This window comes from Dermacentor variabilis, chromosome 7 (assembly GCF_050947875.1).
Source record: "Dermacentor variabilis isolate Ectoservices chromosome 7, ASM5094787v1, whole genome shotgun sequence".
Taxonomy (NCBI): Eukaryota; Metazoa; Arthropoda; class Arachnida; order Ixodida; family Ixodidae; genus Dermacentor; species Dermacentor variabilis.
Genome location: NC_134574.1, coordinates 36671499 through 36695201, shown reverse-complemented (window position 1 = coordinate 36695201; position 23703 = coordinate 36671499). Strand labels below are relative to the sequence as shown.

Sequence of the window (23703 nt, the reverse complement as noted above, 5' to 3'; positions counted from 1 at the left end):
GGCCGACGCGTCCGGTGCTGAACATGAAAGTGATCATATCTCGTATACCCGAAGGCAGTCGATCAAGATTATGGCCCCTTCACGCAAATCTTTGTCCGACGCCGCATCTGCACGTGATGCCTGTTGGGTGGCATAAAAACCAGCGTTCTTGAATCAAGGAATGCATATTCCCGGATGATTGCTCAATCACGGCCTGATCCTTGGTACTCCATGCTGTGACTGCCATCTCAAGTGCCATATTTCACATTGGCGGGACGCGGATTTCCTTGTTTTTGCTGCATTTTTCTTGCGAAGTGCGCATTACGCACTGTACTAGGGGACCAAAACTGTCGTCACATGTCGGTAGCAGCATGCATGCCGCTTCGAACGTGTGATAGTCAAACAAGATTGCAGTCATGATGTGTTTCTGGCACACACAATTGCTCTCGGCACTTGATTGTTTTTGTAAACAAAAATGGCGGTGCCCATGCTTTTGTAATGTAGTGGTATTTTATGCAATTTAATGCAAAGCTATCGCATTTGAGTACATTTCGCAATTTGCTAGCCTGCGTGAGCAGGTAATTTATGAGGTTACATTCCGGGAAATTTCATTGATGCGGGATTGTAGTACAGTGACATTTCCTTGTTGAGAGGTACAAAATCCATGGAATCCTATGGGCATTTGCCGGGATACGAAAATATTTCGTTGTCATGGGGTTTTGTTATCGCGGGTTTCGACTGTAGCTCTTTGAGATGATCGCCGCGCATGTAACGTTTCGTAGCACGGGTGCATGAAAGTACATGCGCGCAAGCCTGTTTCCTTTACACCCATGAGGCAGCAAAGGGAAAATTTATAGAATTTGCTACCCACCTCACGAAAGGTTCGCTCACACTTATTCCAACATGTCCATTGGATCAGCATAACTTTTATTCAAATATTTATCTTTAAGACTGCCAATATCAGATGATGGATTGACAGCAAACATGTAAACTTCAGACCTGCCCCAAGTCGGTCTTCTTGATTCAATAGTAAAGAAAAAAATAAAATGATTGTCAATATTAGGGGTGCCCATCAAAGCACAATTTCTCTATGTTACCCCCAAAATGCTTCTCTACTCATGAAATTAGGCATAATTGAAGAATATTATTGCACACCATGTCTCACCGTGTATTGTGATATTTTAATGGAACTGAGGCACACAAATATTTTTTTGTGGGAGATTGCACTTCAGAAATATTTTGGGAATGCACTTCACTAAATGTTGTAGTTGGCCACACCTTTTATGGAAATTGGAGGCAATCGACTTCATGGCTGGCGCATTTGGCTTGAAATAACACTTTCGCACTGATATTCAAAAATATCAAGGCATACATACCTATTTCATCTGGGATTGACAATTGGATTCTAGAAGAGTTGATTGTTTGGCTAGTTGGTTGTCCATAATTGCAGTAGTAACTTAGCGCAATAAAAACATGAAAGCAGGAAAGGTGGACAAGGACAAGCACTTGTCCTTGTCCACCTTTCTTGTTTCTGTGTTTTTATTGTGCTAAGTTACTACTTCAATTATTGACAATTGGGTTCTTAACTGTAAAGCTATGCTCACTCATTGCTGACTTTCTTGAAGAGGCCATTTTGCACAAGTTCAATTCATATTTTTGCATGATGAGTGGTTCTTGTCTATAGTCATCATACTATATTAGAATATTATCATGGCATGATTATGCACACCTAGAGCTCGACCGTGGCGCTGGTCAAAATTTCCGACACCCTGCACGGTTTCACTAATCTCATTAGATGACATCTGCTTGTAGCGCGTTGCAAGTGGTAATCTATCCACATAATCCTAAACGCATTTGCCTGCAGAAGTTTCAGAATATAGAAACGAAAACTTGGCACTTAGGGCCTTGGTGCCCGCCAAAGTTACGTAGGCCAAAAGCAGACATTTTCGACAGGAGGTGACGTGCGATGCCTTCACTGTAGCCTAAGTGCTACCAAGACGGATACTGCTGGTATTGGAGTAACCACTAGAGTCGCTGATTGTGTTTACTCGCTTAGTGAGTAACCCCACTGAGTAGCCATTGGGGATAGGCATGTGTGTGCTGACCATTCAAGTTGGCATCATCCGACAAAGGCCAATTTCAGGATTGAAATAATGAATGCTTGGGTGAATAGAAATGTATAGGCGCCAGCCAGGTCTTTTGGTCGGAATCGAATTAACCGAAAAGTGGAGTTAACCTGAGTTGAATTAACTTAGATTTTGCTTGTTGCCAGTGTAAGCTGAAAATTTTCTCCCACGTTTTGTTTCTCTGGATTTCCAAATTTTTGGGTGATGTTGTGAGGAAAATTATGTTAAAATAGTGGAGTCTGTCTTCTGATACATTTTTTGTAGTCATGGAATTTTTATTGCACATGTCATTGAAACGTCAAAACATCAGGGAAATTAAAAAGTAGAATTTACTAGACACTCTGGTAGTGCAAAATTGCACTGATAATATTATTTCTATGAATGGTCGCACTTTATGCTTTCTCGTTCAGTATTTGTCTACGGTAATCCAGTATAGTGCATACGTGGCATGTAAGAGGTCTTTGTGTAAAATGTCACATCTCATGCCCTGTTAGGGTCACATTATACACAAAGCAATGGTGGGCAATGACGGTGCACAAAGTATAGTGGTCCCAAGTTAAGCAAGAAAGTGATTCTCATCTTTGGTGAACAATGAAGCACTAGGTCGAGTGAATTGTGCAAATGGATGAATTGTGGGAGTAACGACAAACTAACCTAGCTTTGCAAGGTCGTGGCTTGATGTAAACTGTGCGTGGTTTTCTGTGTGTGCCAGGTGGACCCGAGGTGTGGAAAAGTCGTCTGCGCAGAACCTGGCAAGGCGCCTGTCTGAGATGCCCGCGAACTTGATGACACCCACACGCTTTGCCAAGGAAGCCGCCGAGGCTCTAGAAAAGAAGGGAGTCAAGGTCATCGCCAGGTTCGTATCTTAGCTTGTGCATCTGTTCCTGCCATGTGACGATCGCTGCTGATGAAAAAAACTGAATTTTGGGCCAGTTGGTGTTGCAGTGCAAACTAAACTGTTATGTAATGCGGCAGTGCAAATGAAGAGGATTAATCACAAGATGAGCATGCCAAGGACTTGTCTATCGGGCTGTACTTTTAGGCACCAAAAGCTATACTTGTAATTCACTTGCAGCTTAAAGGATGTACCACATTTACTCAACTATAGATCAACACAAATCTTGGTCTACCCCTATGCAGTCGAATTTTGTTAATTCAACCCTGACGGGACTGACAAAATTGGACGATTAATCCGGCGGGTGGAAATAAATAAGAGGCAGAAAAGAATGCTAAAACACACCACTGATTCATATTGGGAGTATTTGGCCCCGATTCTAACACATCCTCAAATTGAATGTGCACCCGTTTTTTGTGGGTTCAAAGTACAGTGGACCCTTGTTACTACTAACCCTATATTAACAAACTTTTTGGATTAACAAACTTTTCAGGACTCCCCTGCTGACTTCTTAGTGTAAAACTATTTCAGTACTCGAGTGGAATGTCAATATAACGAACTTCAGGAGACCGTGGTAAATTGTTCATTATTCTGAAAGATTGTCGTAGTCAAAGCCACAAAATTCACCATCCCGCCCATCAACCCATCAGTTCATAAGTTGTCACCATATGCGCTATCCACGATAACGTCGCTGTTGGCTCTCGGCACCTGCTGCTGCTATTTTCCATAGATTCCGTCCCCACGCATCACCAAGGTACTGTATAATAAGAGTGACGTGCACAAAAAAGACGCGGATGCTGAGGAACCTGCAGACAAAAGGTAGCTCCATGTCACCTCCAAAGTGCAATGTTTCTAGCTTTTTGTTTGTTTTTCACATTTCTTACCATGGATGCCGTAACTGTCTCGCTAGAAGCAGACACCTGAACTAGGTACGTCAAAGTGCAACCGTGCGTAAACGACACACTCTAGAAAGTGCAAAGTGCAACCGTGTGGCATCCCTGCGAGTACGGAGCTTACATTTCACCGCGCCACTAGCTATAGTACAGCCACGGAAGAAAGTGCGAAAAGAAGAGACACACGCGGAAAGAAAAAGAGACGCACCTCTGTTGTTAGGTGAAACTTTTCTGGGCAGAGCGTGCACTTGCAAATCCCCATGCGTCGTTGCCTCCGCTAGCCCGCACTTTTTTGTCAGGTGCCATCTCAGGCATGTGCTCTTGCCCCGCGACGTCCGTTCTTTGCGCCCTGTAGTCTGCTAGCCTACTGTTCCGGCTGCCATGAAAGATACACGGAAATCTAAGAATCCCCAGATTTCAGAATATTAGCTTGTAGTACTGAGGCGTTATTAATGTTATTCTGAAAAGTTTGGTATTCTAAAGTTCATAGTACTGAAATATATTTACATTAACACTATAAGGAGTCAGCAGAGGATTTCTGAAAAGTTCATTAACGTGGTGCATGTAGTAACGAGGTTTTACTGTACGAACTACAGAATACCAAATTTTTCAGAATAACTGTTGTTATTCAGTTTCTGTGTCATGTTAACAATGCTCCATCACTCTTTATAAAGTATCACTACATGGCGTCCTTCACACGGTCAATAATGCATTTGATATGCTGCATTTATCAAACTACTCTCCAGCAATCGCAAACTGGATGATGGCCCAGGTCTAGATTAAAGGGACACTAAAGGTTACCAGAAAGTCAAGTTAAAGTGCTAAAGCAATGCTCTAGAACGTCTAAGGTGTCAATATAATCGCGAACAGAGCCTTAGTAACCGAGAAATTGAGGTAAATGCATGACACGATTTGAGACCACCCAGTGACATTCCGGTACTAGCCCGATGACGACAGCACTCATAATAATTTATGTCACTAGTACTCAACTACTCATACTAAAAAGATAATTTCATTAGATTATAAGACGCAAGAAAATGCTACTTGTCTACTTCTATTTGATTCTAAGAAAAAAATCACATTTTGACGTTACCCTTGAGTAGTATGGGTAATCGAAAGGTTTCGTTTTCGCTCGACTTTGCGAGCTCGACTTTGCGCCGCGCGCGCTTTGGAGTTTCAGTTGTTTTTTTATCTCGTCGTGCTGTGGTGGTCCTGCTGGTTCGCGAAACTTCCATTTGGAACAAGCAGCGAGGATGCCACGTCCATGTGATGTCGTGGGATGCGCGAACGGTCCGCGGAACTTGGCCAAGGGCAGTTGCAGCGGCGAATCCAACATTACTTACCAGTGTGTGTCAACGAGTGAACCTCTCCGTTCAAAGTGGTTAAGTGCCATACCTCTGCCACAGCGCGCTGGCAAAGAGCCGAAAAATCACGTAGTGTGTTCGCTGCACTTTCGTCCAGAGGATTATGAGTTCAACGCCGCCTTACTGAAGTCGCGTGAAGTGCCTTTCAAAGCAGGCCATCGTCATAGTAGTACGCAACGACGCCGGCAGCGCGACCCCTCAACAGCAGGTCATGTTCATCAGTGCTTAAATGGCTGAACTCGAGCCAAGCATCGCGAGCTAATGTGTCGTTGTCAGAGTCATCCATTGCAACAAGCGTCAAAGTTGGTGTCATAAAATAAAAAACCAGCTTATCGTCGTGCACTTTCCCTTCCGCTAGCCGCCATAGTTCCACTTTCGCGCTGCTGCCGGCTCTGTCTTGGCTCTGTTTCTGGCCGCATGTTTGCGTTTTGTGCAGAAAAGCCATAGCGCCATCTGCGGGAGCCGTTTTACTCACCGACGGCGCAACGTCACTATGAGACCATGACGTCAATACTCCTCAATCGGAGGGCGGGTGATTTGAACTGCGCTAGAGGTACGCGGACGCTTCAGAATGCATTTTCTCTTAAAATAAGTTTCTTCTTCGCACGAAACAAGCGTTTCAAGGTTTCTGGGATGCTATTTCAACAGTCCATGTTGACTTAATATTAACCTTTAGTGTCCCTTTAACTCACTCGCTAGTTCCTCCTGCAACGCATGTGATTCACTGGGGCGCTAAAAACAAATGATGTGATTTGTTCCCGCTGGCTTGAAATGTAAGATAACTTAAGGTTTGAATGTGCTTTCGTAATCAGATTGAAAGTGGCGTGTCGTCGTCATCATACTTTGTCTGGACTAGTTCTGTAACCATTCATGGTCACCAACTTGTGATAGCAATGACACAATGACGCTTGCAATGCTGGCTATGATAGTAGGCTGGTGCAAATGCATTTCTGGTTCTGGTTTTGGTACTGTATTGAATTACACTGCCGAAGCAGTTTTCAGGAGAATTAAAAAAAAAAGGTTCAGTTTCATCAATTTTTATGGGTTTTGAAGGGCGAGTGTGCATATAACGAACTACTGATACAACGATCATTTTTCGCTGAGCTGTGCAATTTGCTATAAACAGGTTTGTCTTTACTGTAATATTTATGATGCGCTGCCATTTTTGCTTTAAAATCTTTCTTGGGTAGGATGAAAATATGTGTTTTTGACGATAGATCCTCAGCTGATTGGCTGGCATGTTTTGTGTTCGTGTACATTAATGACTCAAGAGTTAAGCTTGAGTTTAGGCAGAAAGCTCTGAACCAAACTCGAGCAATGCAGCCTAAGCTGGCAACGTCATGTGTTCAAAGTCACAGCATCTGCGCTTCACCCCATTGGGACGACATGTGAAGCAGACCAGGCCGCAGAATGGGTAAACAAGTGCCCCTGTGGCCTTGACCATCGTGAAATTTCAAGTTGGTGTATTACTTCACTGATCCGTAATACTGAGGGAAATTTTGCAAATGAAGTTTCTGTACTGCTGGCGTTATTAAAACAAAGAAAAAGATTTGTTCCGTGAGGTTAGTTTTCTTCTTACTACCCAATTAATATGGACATTTCTTGCGGTGCCCCCTATGTCTAAAAAAACTGTAGGTTGTTCTTGCAGTTTTAGGACGGCGGGATGCTCTGCAGTGCAGCTTCTGCCAATTTTCAAAACCCTGTTCCCTGCACCTTTGAACCGAGCCTTTAGAATAGCTTTCTTTATTTATGGTGCCTGTGCCCACCTACACGTTTGCAGGGATCGCAAGTGGATTGAGGACCAGAAAATGGGCTCCTTCCTGAGTGTCACTAGGGGATCGGACGAGCCACCCGTGTTTCTGGAGATGCACTACGAGGGACCGGGACACCTGGCTGGAGGACCCCTGGTGTTTGTTGGCAAGGGGGTCACTTTTGACAGGTGATTCTATTCTGCGGATCTCTGAAACCCTTAAGTCGCTTCCTGTGGCGCACACGAAATGCTCCTGCGCAATTCGCCAGTGATGGGCCGAAGGAGTGAATGAAATATAGAAAGCGAAATTATAGGTTTTAATGTTTAAAAGCTGCACAGGCAACTACAGTCAAACCTCCATATAACGAAATTCACTATGTTAAGGACTATGTTTATTTCAAAGTCCGAGATCCATTGAAAACTGTATTCTTTTTCTATCTTTAATGAAGTCATTTCAGGACACAGTTTTGATTTAACGAAATTTTTGGCCATTTCAAGCATGTACTTGGAGTCTGTATGGCTGGTAAATCTAGCAAAAAACTATAAAAATATTGGCCGAAGAAAAAGTTATTTGCAAGCGTCCTTCCACATGAAAAATTCAAGCGATAAAAATGCCACTGAAGCGTGCATACCAGGACGCAGTGTGCAGGAAACAATGCCGCACCATTTGTCACATAACTACTTGTGGAGGCCACGGGTCGTGCAGCAGCTCAGACCGCTCAGAGCACTCAGAAAAACACGAGAGCTGACAATTCCTTCAGCACAGGGGGAATGGGGGAAGGGGCAATCGCGCGTTTATGTGATCAAGCATGCGTCAGAGGAAGGAGGGAGGGGGCGCAGGGGATGCCGTCTATCCGCCCTCTCCCCCTAGCATGCGTGTCTCCTCTCCTTTACTATGGCTGCACATGGTTGTCCATATGTTGTACACATGCCGTATCTTGGAGGTAATCTTTGGCAAGTGCAAATGACAAGCCAAGATGGTGTCTTCACGCACATTTTGTTTCGTTGCATCCAGTGTTGGCAGTTGCATAATCTCGAAGTTTCGAGGCACGGTGCAAAGCGTTCGCCTGCGTTGCTACAGCGAGTGTTGTTGGTTGTCGAGTTACCTTTGCATGAGCACGTGTGACAGCGAAAAACTACGAACATTACTTTGTCTAGTTGTATATTTGCTATCCCCATCAATGTTTCCTCCCTCTACCTTTCTGGCGATACTGCAACATATTTTCGGGGGGGGGGGGGGGGGGGAGGTAGTGCAGCTTTTAGGTGCCCGTTCCTGCGGCGAGTGTCGGCATTGTCCCTTGTAACCGAGTGAACAAACACAGCGAAGGCTGAAAGTGAACGCAAAGCGTAACGGGAGACGAAAGACAGCGATAGTGAATCAGCACAAGGGGCAAAGCGAAAGAGCAGGGTTCATCGGAACCATGAGGTGGAAAGGGGAGGTGGTGGTTGCAGCCACCACCTCCCCTTTGAGAAGAAATGCATAGTGCCGCGCAAGGTGGGCTTCGCGGAAACAATGGCTACGACATGGTGCCAGAGTGGTGCGTTTTCTGTATGGAAACAAAGTGCTGCATGAGCGGAGGTCTGCCTGCGGCGGCTGCTGTGAATCACACCTAAGCGTCACCCACGTGCTGCCTCTCGCAATCTCCCAATTAGCGAGGCAGTCATGCCACACATCGTTCCATTTGCAACGTGCCACACAAGACAGATTCTCTGCACAAGCCAACATATGGCGAAACAAAAGCTTCTTTAAAGCTGTGCTCAAACTTCGCATTAGGGAATATCGTAATCATTGGTGAATTTTTTCCTGAGAATGAATATCCGTATCTCTTTGCACTTTTGTTTTTAATTTGAGGGCACCATCTAATGATGGCTGGAGGCACTAAGCACAGGTCAGCCATGTAAATGTGCTGTGCAGCACATTTACAGTGCTGCACAGCATAAGACTAATCTCTGGCATCGTGAGCCATGATGAGGCATTGCTCTCGGTGCAATTTGTACTGCGAGCACTGGCGCTCATAACCATGCGATTATGGTCCGACCTTGCGATTTGTTTCTAAGCGATTACTGGCATGAGACTATCCACCAGAAATTGATGCAACCTTATTTTACCTCAGTGAGTTGGTTGCTTTTATCCATCAATGCTTCGACAGCATATGCAAAAAGTACAGTATTTACTCGCATAATGGACACACTCTTTATCCAAAATATTTGCGCAAAGTTGGGGGTGTGCATTCATTATGCGGGGTAAAACAATGAGTGATTTTTTTTTCCGCAGCCACCTCTAAAGATGTCAATTTCACCCGAAATGCAAATCATTGATTGCAATAGCAAATGCTTAGACAACTACACGATCTAAGGATGGTAGTTTTATTGGCTGTATAAGCTTGCAGACATTCACTTTAATGCAAACTGAGCGGCAAGAACACAGTACACACAAAGGCATGAGCTGCCATCAATTCAGCCCTCAATGCAGGTCACTTTGAAGATAAGGGTCGCTGCGGCCGCGCAATGCACGAAGTTGCTGCCGGAGCAAAATGCCGCGCACCCACCTGGCGCCATGTGTGCGACGAAAGATGGCTGGTTTCCTTCCTGCTTTCCTCCCTTGTATGCTGGAGATTGAGCCGTCCTCATCGGCACCCCTTGGGCACGGTTGTGCAATATGCAATTGCTGCCAGAGTACAACGCTGCCGAAAAAATCAAAATTTTTCTTTGGACAGGTGTTCCACTACAAGAAGTTACGTGCAAGCACTACAGCTTGGCACGCCGCGATGCAGCCGCCGATGTTCTGGGCTGGCCTGCATCATTGCTGCTCTCAGATTCAAAGTCCGACTCGTCTCGCTGTCCGACTCAGACTCGCTGCTGCTCTATCCATCTATAAAATCGGCTGCAGATGCAACGGAATCTTGAGATCTGCTATCTTTCGATGCTTGTGTGCTGCTCCCGGAGGCGGCCATTTTTGCCTTGTACTTTGACAATTACAAAACTTTGGAGTGCGTTAAAAAATTAACGCCTAGCGGTTAAAAAAAGCGAACTGCTTAGAAAACAAAAAGATAGCTCTCCTCCTTCGCGTCCTATGGTGCATAGTGTCCGTTAGCGGCGCAGAAGGTCTCGAACGCGGCAAAAACTTTGGGGCACGTTCAGAAATCACTGCATGGGGGAGAAAAGGGAACTGTTTAGCAAACAAAGATATAGTTCTTCTCCTTCACGTCCAATAGCGCGGTGAATCTGTGAACAGCATGTAAGGTCTCGAAAGTGGCGTTTGAAACCATCATTAGCGGGCTAACGATGCCGAATAGGTGTGGTAGAGAAGGAGTTAATGTTGGGAACTAGGAGCCAGGTGCATATTTTGTATATTTCAGATTTTTTTTGCTCTCAGTACTTATACTAAGAATAGGAAATTATTACTTTTATTCATGTTCCTTTAGGCGCTCTTTTTAATTTTCACATAAGAATTCTCAAAAATTGTCTGGTCAATTATTACGGCTTTACATCCATTCATAACCCCTGTGAACTATAATTTTATCTATCACAATGTACATTGCGACTATTACGTCTTCACATAAGATGTGAAAACGTAAATGCACCGAAAATGAGCACATTTCTCGCGGTAACAAAAGAACTAAGGAAGCCCACATGGTTGAAATTAACTCAGAGGCCTCTTTCACAGTGCCTTTCATAGCCCCTGTGTTGCTTTGGAATGCCACAAATCAATCAATCAATCAATCAATCACATCTGAGCCACCGCCACCTGACCCAGCTCTCTCTAGATCTGCCATAAAGGGTATGAGTGAATTACTCTTTAAATAACACCTTTAAATGTGTATATGTGCCATAATATTCTCAGCAAGCACCCCCCCTTATGGTGAAAGATAATCCAAGAAATTTTGCTGGTGGGCCCTTGCTCGGTCACGAACCGAAATTCAAGGGCTGTCGGCCCTGGATTCGGTTGCCAGTGACCTCGGCCTGTACCATCTCCCAGCAATCTCAGGGTCGCGTGGCTTGCTCGTTTGCTTCCGTTGGTGTCGATAAAATCAAACAGACTGCAATTTAAAGGCAACATAATTGAGTGCACGTTGTACTGACCAACATAGGTGCTTCATTATGAGCTGCATGCAATCGTGGCGTAAGCGACACCAGTCTTCCATTGACGGCCCAGCGAGCTATGCCTGCTGGCTCCTAATCATCAGCGGCTGTCAATGGAACCGACACTGCGAACATGATCTTGCAGACACATGTCTACGCTGCTTGCATAGTCGTGTTTATCTTGGCATTTTTCGTTTAAGATGAGAGATCTGTGCAAACATGTTTGTTTTCACTTTATTTGCGGCATCATTCTGAGTGTCCATGCAGGGGCGCCAGTTCTGGATGGAGATTCGTGCCTCTCACTCATTCGTACCATGTGTCATGAATTGTCATATGCGGCAAGTTAGACTCTGACTTTACATGTTTGACCAAAATGGCGACTGACGAAAGCTATGGCGTGGCTATGGCTATGCAGATACCTGGCTACTGTGAAATATCAGGCCTCAGCGGAAGTGCAGCTAAACACTAAATATCTTTCTCACTAAAGTGTGTCATTTTGTGTAATTTAAATGCAATTTCGTAAAAAGTTGACAAAAACCTGTAGCCAGGTGGCCCTGCGAAAACGCATCTATTGGTGAACAGGGTGAAGAAAGGGAGGGGGCACTTGCTCGGTACCTGGCACCAATTTCCAATCACTCCAAAGTGGAGGGGGCGCTTGCACAGGTAGGGGCGCTTGCTTGAAATTTTACGGTATATTACCTTCTCAACATTTAGTTTTAGCATATTTCTTGTACCCTTAGCTGATATACAAGGAAACGTAAGTACTAGTTCAGTGAAATTTGGTGCTAGGCAAGTAGGTTGAATATTATTACTGCTTGAAGGAAAGAAAGACTTAGGACGAAGGGAGTAGAAAAAGAATTGACACAGAAACTCCTCTGGGAGTTGTCCAAGTATGCGTAAGCATTGTGTCACTTGCTCATCTCCACGCAGCCTGGTGTCATTGTCAGTGTTATGAAACTGTTATGTTATGTTATGTCAGTGTTATCCGACAGCGTTGCGGTGATGCAGACCACTGCGGATGGCAGTGCAAGGTGCATTGATGATGCAAGCGAACGACTGCAGGTGGTGGCTCCACATGCACTGATGACGTCTCGACCGTTATAAGCCATTATTGCACTTCAGCACACTATCCATCTGCGTCGAACCATTGTAAACTGTTGGCACCATTGGCACCAGTGGTTACTCTCGAACCTTTGATGACTCGCGTATAAAAGCTGATGTGCTTGACCCGCTGATCATATTTTCGATGATCGCCAACTGCGTTCGCTGCTATCATTGTTCTTTCAGTGTAGCCTGCTTGTGAGGGTGCAGGTTTGCCCAACAAAGAGTTAGTTTCACGCATTCCTGTAAATGAAGTTGACTGTAACGCCTGAAAAATTGAGCAGTCTAAAAACATGAATGCATGCCTTTAACTGCCCTCAAGCACTCAAATCATTGCAGCCGCATCTGAAATAAGTTTAAATGCCTGCCAGAACAATTATTAGGCATCTAATTGCTCATGCTGTGACAGGAGATGGTGGGTGCGCACGTGTGTAATTAAGGAACACTTTTTATATCCGCTGACAGTGGCCCCTTTGCACTCTTGGGATGCTTCTTCACAATACATTGTATATATGCTTGATCACAAAACATAGTTCTAATGCCACGAAGCTGACTTTTGGGAACTGACATTATGCAATGCTTCAGGCACCTTGTTGTTCATAATGTGACATAAGACAGCTGGTTCGCACGTGTGTAATTAAGGAATACATTTTATGTCCAGTGACAGTGGCCTCTTTGCACTCTTGGATGCTGTCCTGCAATAGATTTCGTGCTAGATCACATAACATTGTATTGCAGTGAAGCCGACTTTTGGGACAGGCATTGTGCGACGGATTGGGCCCTTGCATGCTTTCCACACTTCGGCGCCATCGGGTATGGCGACAGTGGCGGAGTACGCGACTTAGCCAACTGTGGCGAATCCTTTAAAGGGCCCCTCACCAGGCCCCATAGCAAATTTCGGTTATATGTTGAAAGTTGTTACGTGTCCTATAGGCCGCATTCTGCCGAAAAAAATTTTCATATCGGCTCATTAATAGCCGAGATAGAAATATTTCAGTGCCGCGAACCCATGATTTCAGGAGGCGAGCTTCACTGCAAACATAGATGCTCTCTCCACTTGTCCTGTCTAGCCTCTGCAAGCGAAATTCCTTCCCTGCATTCTCCCATACCGAACCTCGAGGATCGCGTGACGCATATATCACGGGCCTCGCCTTTATTTTTTCTCTCCTCACTTTCTTTTTTTTTTTTTTTTTCTTGCGCCACTGCACACAAGCTATTGTGATTGTTTGGTTTCGTGAAGTGTACGATTTTGCGCGCTGTGCACAAGGACACATGACTAGTGGCATAACTCAGTGCTACATAAATACTGAGGCAGAACAAGTGGATCGCAGAGCATGATCACGTGCTCGAGCGCGGTAGAATATGTCATAGTTCCAGTACCTGCGCACGTGACTACATGACCGTGCGAACAAGCAGACGAAGTGGAAGTTCACTTCTCTTGCTTCAGTGCGAAGTGAAACAAAAAACATCCAGACATTCCGCTTGTGTGTTTTGTTATTTCTCTAAACTTCAATTCATCAATTCAAGCAACAGATCACACAAATAACAGATGGTGCCTTGAATAATTCTCGAAGTCGCGTGTCACCACGAGCGACGTCACACTGCGAACCGGAGTACATAGGCGCAGGGATGTGAGTACATCACCGTCTGGCTTGGAAGAGCAGCGGCCGCGAGGAGAAGGGAAGACGGTATTCGGATTGAAATTTCAGATCTTTCCGCGGGACCTGGTGATGTAATTTTTTGCAAACACGATTGTCGGCAAGCATTTTACGCTCTGCGCTTGTCAGATCAAAATGGCCAGACCTGGTGAAGGGCCCTTTAAGTGAAAAATACGCCACTGAACAGCACAAAGCTTGATAGTGAATGTCAAAGCAGCTAGGCCCAACGACAGCACAAAGCGACTACAGATGCTAGCAGATCAGCGTGCGATAGTGCCGGTTCAGTGCTGTGAGATAACAAATATGGTGGCAGTGATGGGTTCATATAATGCTGTTCCGGACTTGTGCTCGCGGCAAAAAAGACGGAAAAATTGTATGCTGAAGGGCTTCCGCGTTCGAAATTTCAGAGGACCTCATACATTAATTTGTGGGGTACAGGGCAGTGCCACGAAGGCATCGGAATTATCAGGCATGCCTGAAAAATTGGGCATCCCAAAAATAGCTTGTCGATTGTATCTGCAAATACAAAATTGACAGTTTCATTTGAACTGCACTTGGAAAACGCCCCACTTTGTCACTAGTTTGAATGAGGTAAGTCATTAGTGTCATAAGCAAGAAAATCAGGGAACCCATGGCATGACCACATACTAGAGCTGCCAACTTCTATCCGGACATCTTCTGGCACTCTTGCAGCGTATGTCCAACCAGGAATGTCTGAAAAGGTGTTCAATACATGTTAAACATTGTGTTCCTGAGCCCTTGTGATTTTAAAGTGCTATCTCAGCACGTATAGTTATATGCACACCACCTAAAGGGTATAAATTAAATGCTACCCCTTTCTCTGTTTTTGTGGTGGGATGACAGCGGTGGCATCTCCCTGAAGCCATCGGCCAACATGGACCGGATGAAGGCCGACATGACCGGTGCTGCCTGCGTTGTTGCCACCTTTGCAGCTGTGGCGGCTCTCAAGCTGCCCATTAAGATGGTTGGTGAGTACCTCCTTCCGTGCTTGATCTGGAGGAAAGCACAAGGAAATGTCGCTTGAAAGCAGGCCAAACCAGCTTTGGACCACTTCGTCACACTGTGAAATTCTGCCGTACTGAAGAGTGTCATCTTGTCAGTTCTGGAGAGATCTCAAGGAAGCTGTGCACTCTCTGATTGGCTGGAAATGCTGGCATGGCGTAGCATAGCACTCAAATTTAAGTGCTCACTGTGATGGGAGCTTTACTCCGTTGAGTGTAATTCCAGAATATCCCACAGACCATGTATGTCTAACTGCAATTATGAAGTAATTTTCACATGCTCAGAAGTGCACTTTCAATTTAATTAAATCATGTCAGATGCTTGCACTGCAACTTTATACATAGAATCTTGTTGATACGATCAAACCAATACAAACTTCGAGATGATACTGCCTTACATGTTGTGGTGGATGATATGAGCAATCGAGCAGCTACGCAATCCCCGGTGTGCGGGTAATGTCATGTAAGGGCTGTTGTCAGGTCGGCAGAGCAGCCATGCCAATGCGCCAGTTGCATTCTTGTTGTCCAGGCGACCTACATCACTCCACCTTGACTCGCAACCCCCTTACCAAAGAAAAAGAAATAGCGTAACTTGTTGGCCTTTTCCAAACACCTTGTTACTTTATCAGGAGCCGGCAATCACATGCAACACAGTCTTGCTGCATCAGAAAGATTGGCGCCATTCACTTTCTTGGGTTGCTCTGTATCCATGCCTTCCATTGTCTTCGCCACCCGATGACAACCTTTCTACCTTTCCACCCATCAGATTGCACGATACGAAGTAGCTTCATTTCAGTCAAGAAAAGTAAACGGAATCTCATATCTGGAGCAAATCATGTCCTTAGCACAATCAGGCTAGGATGCAGCGACCAAATAAACTCGAGATAACCAAGCACATTGGCATCAGGAAATGCAAATTGCACGGCAGGCTGCTGCCATAAAGTGGGCGAAACAAGTGTGCTAATAATTCAAGCATGTGCTCAGCAACATAAAGATGTATCGGTAGTTTTTCAAGTTGGTCTACAATTTTTTCATTGACACTTTTCATGACCTAGACCGCTCCGTGGCCTAGGCCAGTTGTGCGCGGTGTAACCGAACATGCACTCCCAACAACTATCCCTGATCGTGCCCCAATCGTGGCGCAGTTAATACTCACTTGAAGCTTCGCACAAAGTATTTATTTTGCGGAAAGTACTGCAGCAGTGTAGCCTGCTTCTTATTCACAGCTGTATGCTTAAACACGGACTCCTCAACATTAGTTTAAATGATCCACAAGCAATAGGCCGGTGTCCTCTATTGCGCCGCAATAGCGGCGTAGAAGGGCCAAAGCAGCTATAGCCCCCAGTTGAAGTTGGGAGCAGAGCATCATCTACGCTTGCGGTATCAACTTCAGCAGCGTATTCAAGTTTTAACCCCACTTCCGCTGTGATCTCCGTGTCCGTCAGTCGAAGCATTTTGAAACCCTGTCAATGAAGTATGAAGTAGCATCTGCTAAGGCATCTATGAGTGAGGCCAGTCAGCGCACGCTGTTGCGCGTCTTTGTAGATGGAAACTGCCAGTCCTCGCGAGGTGCAGCAGGTGCAGAGCGTGGCACTGACAGAAGACGGAAGGCATAGACTCCGGCAAAAGCAATGCGTCGTTGACGTTGTCGAACTAGCCAAGCCATTATGTGCGTATGCCGCGACGTTCAAATGGCACCCTCGGTGCGAGCGCTGTGTGCAGCAGTGGTCGGGAACGCCTGTCACACCACCGCTATCTTCAAGGGTGTTGTGGGAAAGCTTACCACCTGTGAACAGAGTGCATGTGGTCTGGGGTGGCGGAGTTCGATATATCCATTTTTACGTCCGACCCTGTTCTAAATGAAAAATTTAAAATGCATGCAATTTTCCAGGTGATATAGAAAGTGTTCAATATACACAGTAATTCAGTACATCCGTGTTCAATATATCGAGGTTTGACTGTACTTTTATCCATATTGGTAGATTTATTAGTCAGGCAACTATACTGCACATTTCTTGTTGTGAAAGGTGACGCTGTAGGATTTTAAAAATGGGTTCAAGGCTGTTCCCGGGCAACTGGCCACTTGAGGCGCTTTGCATGTGTTCGCGGGCTTCTTTCATGCTCAGAAAAGCATTTTTATGTAGCACGTATTCAGCAACAGAAAGATGTATCGGCAGCTTTTCATGTTGGAGTACAATTTTCTCACTGGCACTTTTCATCTAATTCTAATATTTGAGATGTTGATTAATTAATTAAGACTAATTGTGTGATTAGGCAGAATTCAAAACATAGTCTGAACATCTCCAAGCGACGGCAAACATTACCTTGGTACTGTCCAGCTGCATGACATTTGCATATTTTTAAATCTTGGTGCATGATAGTTGGGACACCCTATATATATATATATATATATATATATATATATGTAGTCATATCATAAGAAGCCAACAAACACTGACACCAAGGAAAACATAGGGGAAATTCCTTGTGCTTAATAAATAAAATAAAGAAACAATAAATTAACGGAAATTAAAGTGGATGAAAAAACAACTTGCCGCAGGTGGGAACCGAAGCCGCAACCTTCGCATTTCGCGTGCGATGCTCTACCAATTGAGCTACAGCAGCGCCGTTTCCTCATCCACTTTCTTGGGTATTTATGTGCCCTAGTATTTATGTGCCCCGGTTAACCCCCTTTCTTCTCGTTTATTACATAACGAGGATCTCGAATCCGGCAACATTGATGCCTTCAGGTAGCATGTGTGGGTTTATTGACCAGCTGCCTTCACGCAAGAAGATCACATTCTCGTGACGCCTGCGGCAAAAAGGACATTCCACATCCGCCGCCAAGGTTTGTGAGTGGTGGCGCTGGCTAACACTCCCAAGGTTCTACTAGGGCACATAAGTACCCAAGAAAGTAGATGGGGAAACGGCGCCGTGGTTGCTCAATTGGTAGAGCATCGCACGTGAAATGCAAAGGTTGTGGGTTCGGTTCCCACCTGCAGCAAGTTCTTTTTTCATCCACTTTAATTTCCATTAATTTATCGTTTCTTTATTTGATTTATTAGGCACAAGGAATTCCCCCTAGGTTTTCCTTGGTGTCAGTGTTTGTTGGCTTCTTATATGACTAATAAAAATCGGGCCCCTCAGTTAACCCCCTCTCTTCTCGTTTATATATACATACTATATATACTGGTACGTCGAAGTAAGTTAGCGCTTCTTTAAATACACCTATATATATATATAATGTGATCATGGATGGCGACTACGCAGTCATGCAGGCATGCAGCCAATGCGGTGCTATACACGGCGGTAATCGCAAGAATAAAGGCTTTACAGGCACAACGAGGCACAAGGCATTCTGGCATTGCTGTCAGTCACGTATGATTTCCACTGATGACTAAGGCGATGCGAACTCTGCTGCTTTATTTGAGTGGACGCTAACGCCAGTTATGCTCTTTTGTGTCGCATATTTGCAGCGCTCACCGAGCTCCGAGAGTTGTCTGAATTAACCGATGTCCGGCCAAATATGTCCGAATTAACGAGAGTTTCATTGCATCAAATAATGCATGCACTTGCCGGGACCAAAGGACTAGTTCGAATTATCCAATTTCTCGGACAATACCTGTCCACGTATGAAGTACGTGGTTCAGTTTGAAAGGTTCTTAGACTGACTGTTCTCAGTCAAAGCTGCCAACCCTTTTTTTCCCCTAAGAGAAACGCAAGAATTTGATATTATGGCTAGTCCATTGCATTGTATGGAGTGGTTCTGTTGTGCAGTGCTCTGATGGCCACTGCTTCATAGCTGCATTGACTAAGTTGTGGCACAGCACACAAGTGATGGCGGAAGCTTGGTCCTTTGTGCAGGTCTTACCCCGTTGTGCGAAAACCTTCCCAGTGGCAAGGCAACTAAGCCGGGTGACGTCTTCACTGCCATGAACGGAACCACCATCCAGGTGACGTGCACACTTTTGTTGGCCTGTTGTCTTCTTGCACACACTTTCAAGGTTCATAAGCTCTGTGGAAAGGAACACTAATACGGTAACCGAAAGCACTGATCAATGACACTTCCATAGTAAGGATCCTGTGGAATATGAAAGGTCATTAATACTTAACCGGGATCCCTAGATCTTGAGTTGAAATTCCTAAATCTGTTGGAATTTTGATCATACCAGCATTTTATGAAGTGTGGGTTTGGAAGAAACAGGCACAGTGAAAAATTATCTTTAGTGAAAGTGGCAGCTTGCGCTGACCTACTGCTCATGCCACTAATCATAAAAGAAATTGCGAGTGAGAAAGGTTCCTCAGCACCAAAATTTTTTTCATACATATTTTTCTTCTGGGGAAAAATTTCATTTGCACCATTTTTTTGTTTTTGCTGAAGCTTTTGCTGTTTGGAAAGTGACTGCACCATTAATTTTTCATTGGGGAACTTTATTTTTTACCTACTGCCATCTTTTCTCTTCATATTGTTCAGTCTTTATCAGTATATTTCCACTTTGCTGGATTCTTAACCTTGTGATTCATAATTAAAAAGAAATGCGGAGGTGTATAGAAGCTTTCTTGCAGGAAGAATGGTGTACTTAGAGCTCATGAACTGCAGTGGTCTTAAGGCATGAGTTCAATGCCTGAATTACAACAAGCCTTTGCAAAATGTGATTCTGATTCTGCTTTAATGTTCATTTAAGGCATGCTAAAGGCCTAAAAGTGAATTATAAGGGGGGAGGGGCCAGCATTATGAAACTCATAGCTTACAGTGCAAAAAAGACTGGAGATAGAAAATGTAGGAACAACACGAGTGCTGTGTTATACTAAAGGTTTACTCAATCCATGTGATGTGTGTGACCTTATCTTTTTTGTGCTGTAAATCATGAATTTGCTCTTAACTCACCCAGTACTTTATTCTTCTTCAGTATAGTACAAACATTGTGTGCATATATATCAAAGGATATTGAGTTCTCATGCGCAGCTTTTGTTCATGTGATCATACATGGTAGCATCCCTGTTATCTTGGATGAGTACGACACCTCTTGGCTTTTGATTTGCCAAGCTCAGCACAGACCACTTATAAAGTAACCACTTATAGTGCAGGACCGGATATAATGCAGTCTTTTATAACTCCTGTTTACCCTCCCACGCAACTCCATGTTATATGCATGACTCCATGCATGCTGCTTATAGCGCAGATGCGCAAGACAAAATACTGGTAATACATTCGAACATCGTTATATACATTGTTGCCATTTACTGCAATATATGCCCAATAGGGTACACAATTGTAAACATGGAAATAAGATGACCTTGTGGCTCGTAAAATGCTGCACGGCTATGCATGCAACAAAATTTAAATAAAACAACAGAAGAATCTTCGGCATGTGCAACACGTGACTCATTAGCGCCTGACGCGACAGCCTTAGATAGTTGCGTTCTGTTCCATTGTGATCGTCTTTTACGTCCACTTTCCACTTGGCTCGTCATGGTCAAGCAGCAGCACAGCACTCTGCTGTGTGATCGAGGAGGCAGGCGAAGTTAGTTGTGCGGGTTTAGCTCGGCCGAGATTGTACCGATGTCAATGCGCCCAGCTGCTAGCCCTTGCGGCATGCTGCAGGGAGAGGGAGAAGTGAACGGGACACCCTTTAGGGGGATAGCTGCCTGGGTATGACCCCCGAGATTATGCCGAGTAGGTCTCTTGGGTAAGGTCCCACTGCGGCTGCTTGCACAGCGTGCCATGGAGAAAGCAAGAACTTAATGCACTAATCTCGCACCATTGTACCTAGCCGTGCAGCATGGCACAACTTGCATAGGCTTGCGCGTGACCCCCGAGATTGCATCGGGGCGATCTCGGAGACCATGCCCAGCTGCACCTGCCTGAGCGGCATGCTGCAACAAAGTGACTGCACTAATCTTCCACACAACCATGCCTAGCTGCACAGCGGGGTGCGGCTCGCGCAGCCAGGCATGTGCAAGAGAAAGAGGTCAGCAGAGAAGTGCAATAATGAGCTGCTGCCTGTGCACAGTTTACTATCAGTGTACACAGTGCGCAACGGTGGGGTATTTTTTGGCTTCGGAGATGAATCTATGTTTTTTATATCCATTGGCAGAGTAATTTGAGGTTTTAGATACATAGATCTCTATGGGAAGAGAGGGGGTTAACCGAGGGTCCCGATTTTTATTAGTCATATCATAAGAAGCCAACAAACACTGACACCAAGGACGACATAGGGGAAATTACTTGCGCTTAATGAATGAAATAAAGAAACGATAAATTAATGGAAATTAAAGTGGATGAAAAAACAACTTGCTGCAAGTGGGAACCGAACCCACAACCTTCGCATTTCGCGTGCGATGCTCTACCAAGAATCGCACGCGAAATGCGAAGGTTGTGGGTTCGGTTCCCACCTGCGGCAAGTTGTTTTTTCATCCACTTTAATTTCCATTAATTTATTGTTTCTTTATTTCATTCATTAAGCGCAAGTAATTTCCCCTATGTCGTCCTTGGTGTCAGTGTTTGTTGGCTTCTTATGATAGATCTCTATGGGGATTTTAAGGGGAATCTTATCTACTTCATTATAACCATTATTTAGTTATATCCCGTTTCATTATAGTGAGGTTCGAGTGTGATGTGGTCGAAAGAAAATCTGCAGCTAAGTGAAGCAGCCAGTGTACCTCTCAACAAGGTGCACCTGCCGAGGGGAGAAAAATGAGGGCAATGCAGAGGAGGAGGAGGACACGCAGAGCAAAAAACAAAGAGCGAAAAAAAAAAGAGAGAGAGCAACGGCGGCAGTGCCCTGTATGTATGTGCTCTGCAGGCATGCGGGAGTTGCCTCGGCAATAGGAAGCCTTTGCTCCGGCCACTCGCCAGAGGCGTGCACTCTGCCCTGAACATGTGCCTAATGTCACTCTTTGGCTCCTCAGTTTGTTTGCAGAAAGTGAACAGAGTCGTCGACTGACATTTTTGGATATGGAAGGGGTCGCAAAACTATGTGAGCAGTCGGGCAGGCTGAAAACAAACAAATTTTGAAAGTTTTGTGACGGTCAAGGTTGCGGGTGTGTTTCCGGTTCGTCTGTCATGATGCGCAGCGTCGTGAAATGCCGATACAGTGCGTACGGACCTTGATTTTGCAATGCTGTCAGTTTAAGCTGTGTTGCACAAAATCAGTTTGGAGTGTTCGTTAATGTCCACATGCGACCTTCCGCCATTCCTACCAGCACATACAAAGTTATTTATGCGTTGGCGATAGTTGGTGGCCCATCGCCCGTGAACCCAAACTTTATATCATGCATGCTGTTGTTGGTTCAGCCTGTGCGCATGATCACGTGCCATTTTCAAGGACAAGCTTGCTGCGATGGCATGCCACCCAACAATACCACCGGCTAGGCCTAACTAACGTGCCTCGTCAAGAGCTATCAATGACCAATGTTGTAATTTGGTGCCAAGTCAACGAAACACGTGGTGCGGGCACATAGAAAGCGGACGAACCACCTCAACAATGAAAGTAAGGGTACAGGCAACACTTGAATGGTGGCAAATTGGTCCACAATTGTCATGTTTTTGAGAAAGCGCACACAAATTACTCCAAGAAAGTGAATGAGACACCATACAACATCCGAAATTTTGATTATCATTGTACATTGGTTCTATGGTGCCCCGGGGAAGTCTAAATAATTGAGCAGGCCTGAAAAAATTTCTGTGACTCTATAGCATTTTCTTTTTCTCTATTACTTTGCCTGCTTCACACGAAAACCATGCATGCTCGGACGTTGACCTTTCATCCTTTGTAAATTTCAATAAATGCAAACATCCCAGTTGTATGCTTTGTTTCTCGGATACACACAGCTGTTTTGTCTGCCTGTGTTAAACGTGTTTAGCCATTTAATATGTTTTTCTGGTCATAGTGCAGATATTTGCAACTCCGACAACCTACGTTATAAGTGGTCTACAATGTATTGGTACATAGATATATGTGTGCTATGCTTTCTGGTAGTACTGCTTACAATATTGGATTAATGTACTGTCTTAATACTTGCTATAGTTTGCGTTTGATGTGTAGTTTCACGCACATTGGAGAGCAGGTGTCACCGGCGGTTTAGGTAGCACTGTAGGAATTCCATTTGCTGTGTTCCAACTACACGTCAGTTTTCTCCGATCCTCTCAGTAAGTGCACAAACAAACTTCGTGAATAGCAAACTTGCAGAGGAGTGCTGGTCAGACCGGGGGAGCATAGGGTCTCCTACAATATACTAGAGGTAACTGTGGCACTGCAGTCATTGAGCCACCATGGGAATGATGGGAAGTACATGGATTTGTCTGATCTTCGTGCTTGTGGATTCACACATTCTTGTGGATTTGTCTATTACGCTTTGTATTCCTTTATTGTCGTAAATTTGAGAGTCATCTGTACTTTTCTAAGTGCAGAAGATGCTGCGAACAGGCACAATCGCTACTAATTGAAACGATTGAGCTTGTCGAGGCGACCAAATCGAAATGCGCCTGGCATCTCAAGGCACTGGCTTGCCCGTGATAAATTCATAAGGGTGTTATATGTCGCCTGTCGATGCAGGAGTCCGTGGCATGATGGTTTCAACATTGGTCGTCTGTGCTAAAGTTCCTGTGTTCGAATCCTGCCATCAGACAACTTTAATAATGTTCATTTAATTATGTATTACGCAATACACTGTTGAAAATGACGAGTTTACAAAGTCACAAAGCCATTTGAAGCCAGAAGAACAAAGTTTAGGCAAATCCATGTACTACCCATAATTCCCAAGCTGTTTCAACCACTCCCATTCCAGCTGCCATAGGCACTAGTGCCAGAGTTCCCTCTAGTAATTATT

At 44.7% G+C, this 23703-nt stretch overlaps 1 protein-coding gene across 1 annotated transcript in view; it reads left to right on the top strand.

Moving 5' to 3' along the window:
* Window positions 1-23703, top strand: part of LOC142587406 (cytosol aminopeptidase-like) — a 97410-nt gene that overhangs the window by 45183 nt on the left and 28524 nt on the right. The window contains exons 7-10 of the mRNA XM_075698401.1: window positions 2818-2961; window positions 7038-7196; window positions 14714-14838; window positions 18736-18824. Of these exons, the coding sequence (XP_075554516.1) occupies window positions 2818-2961; window positions 7038-7196; window positions 14714-14838; window positions 18736-18824 (517 nt within the window). The remainder of the gene's footprint in view (window positions 1-2817; window positions 2962-7037; window positions 7197-14713; window positions 14839-18735; window positions 18825-23703) is intronic.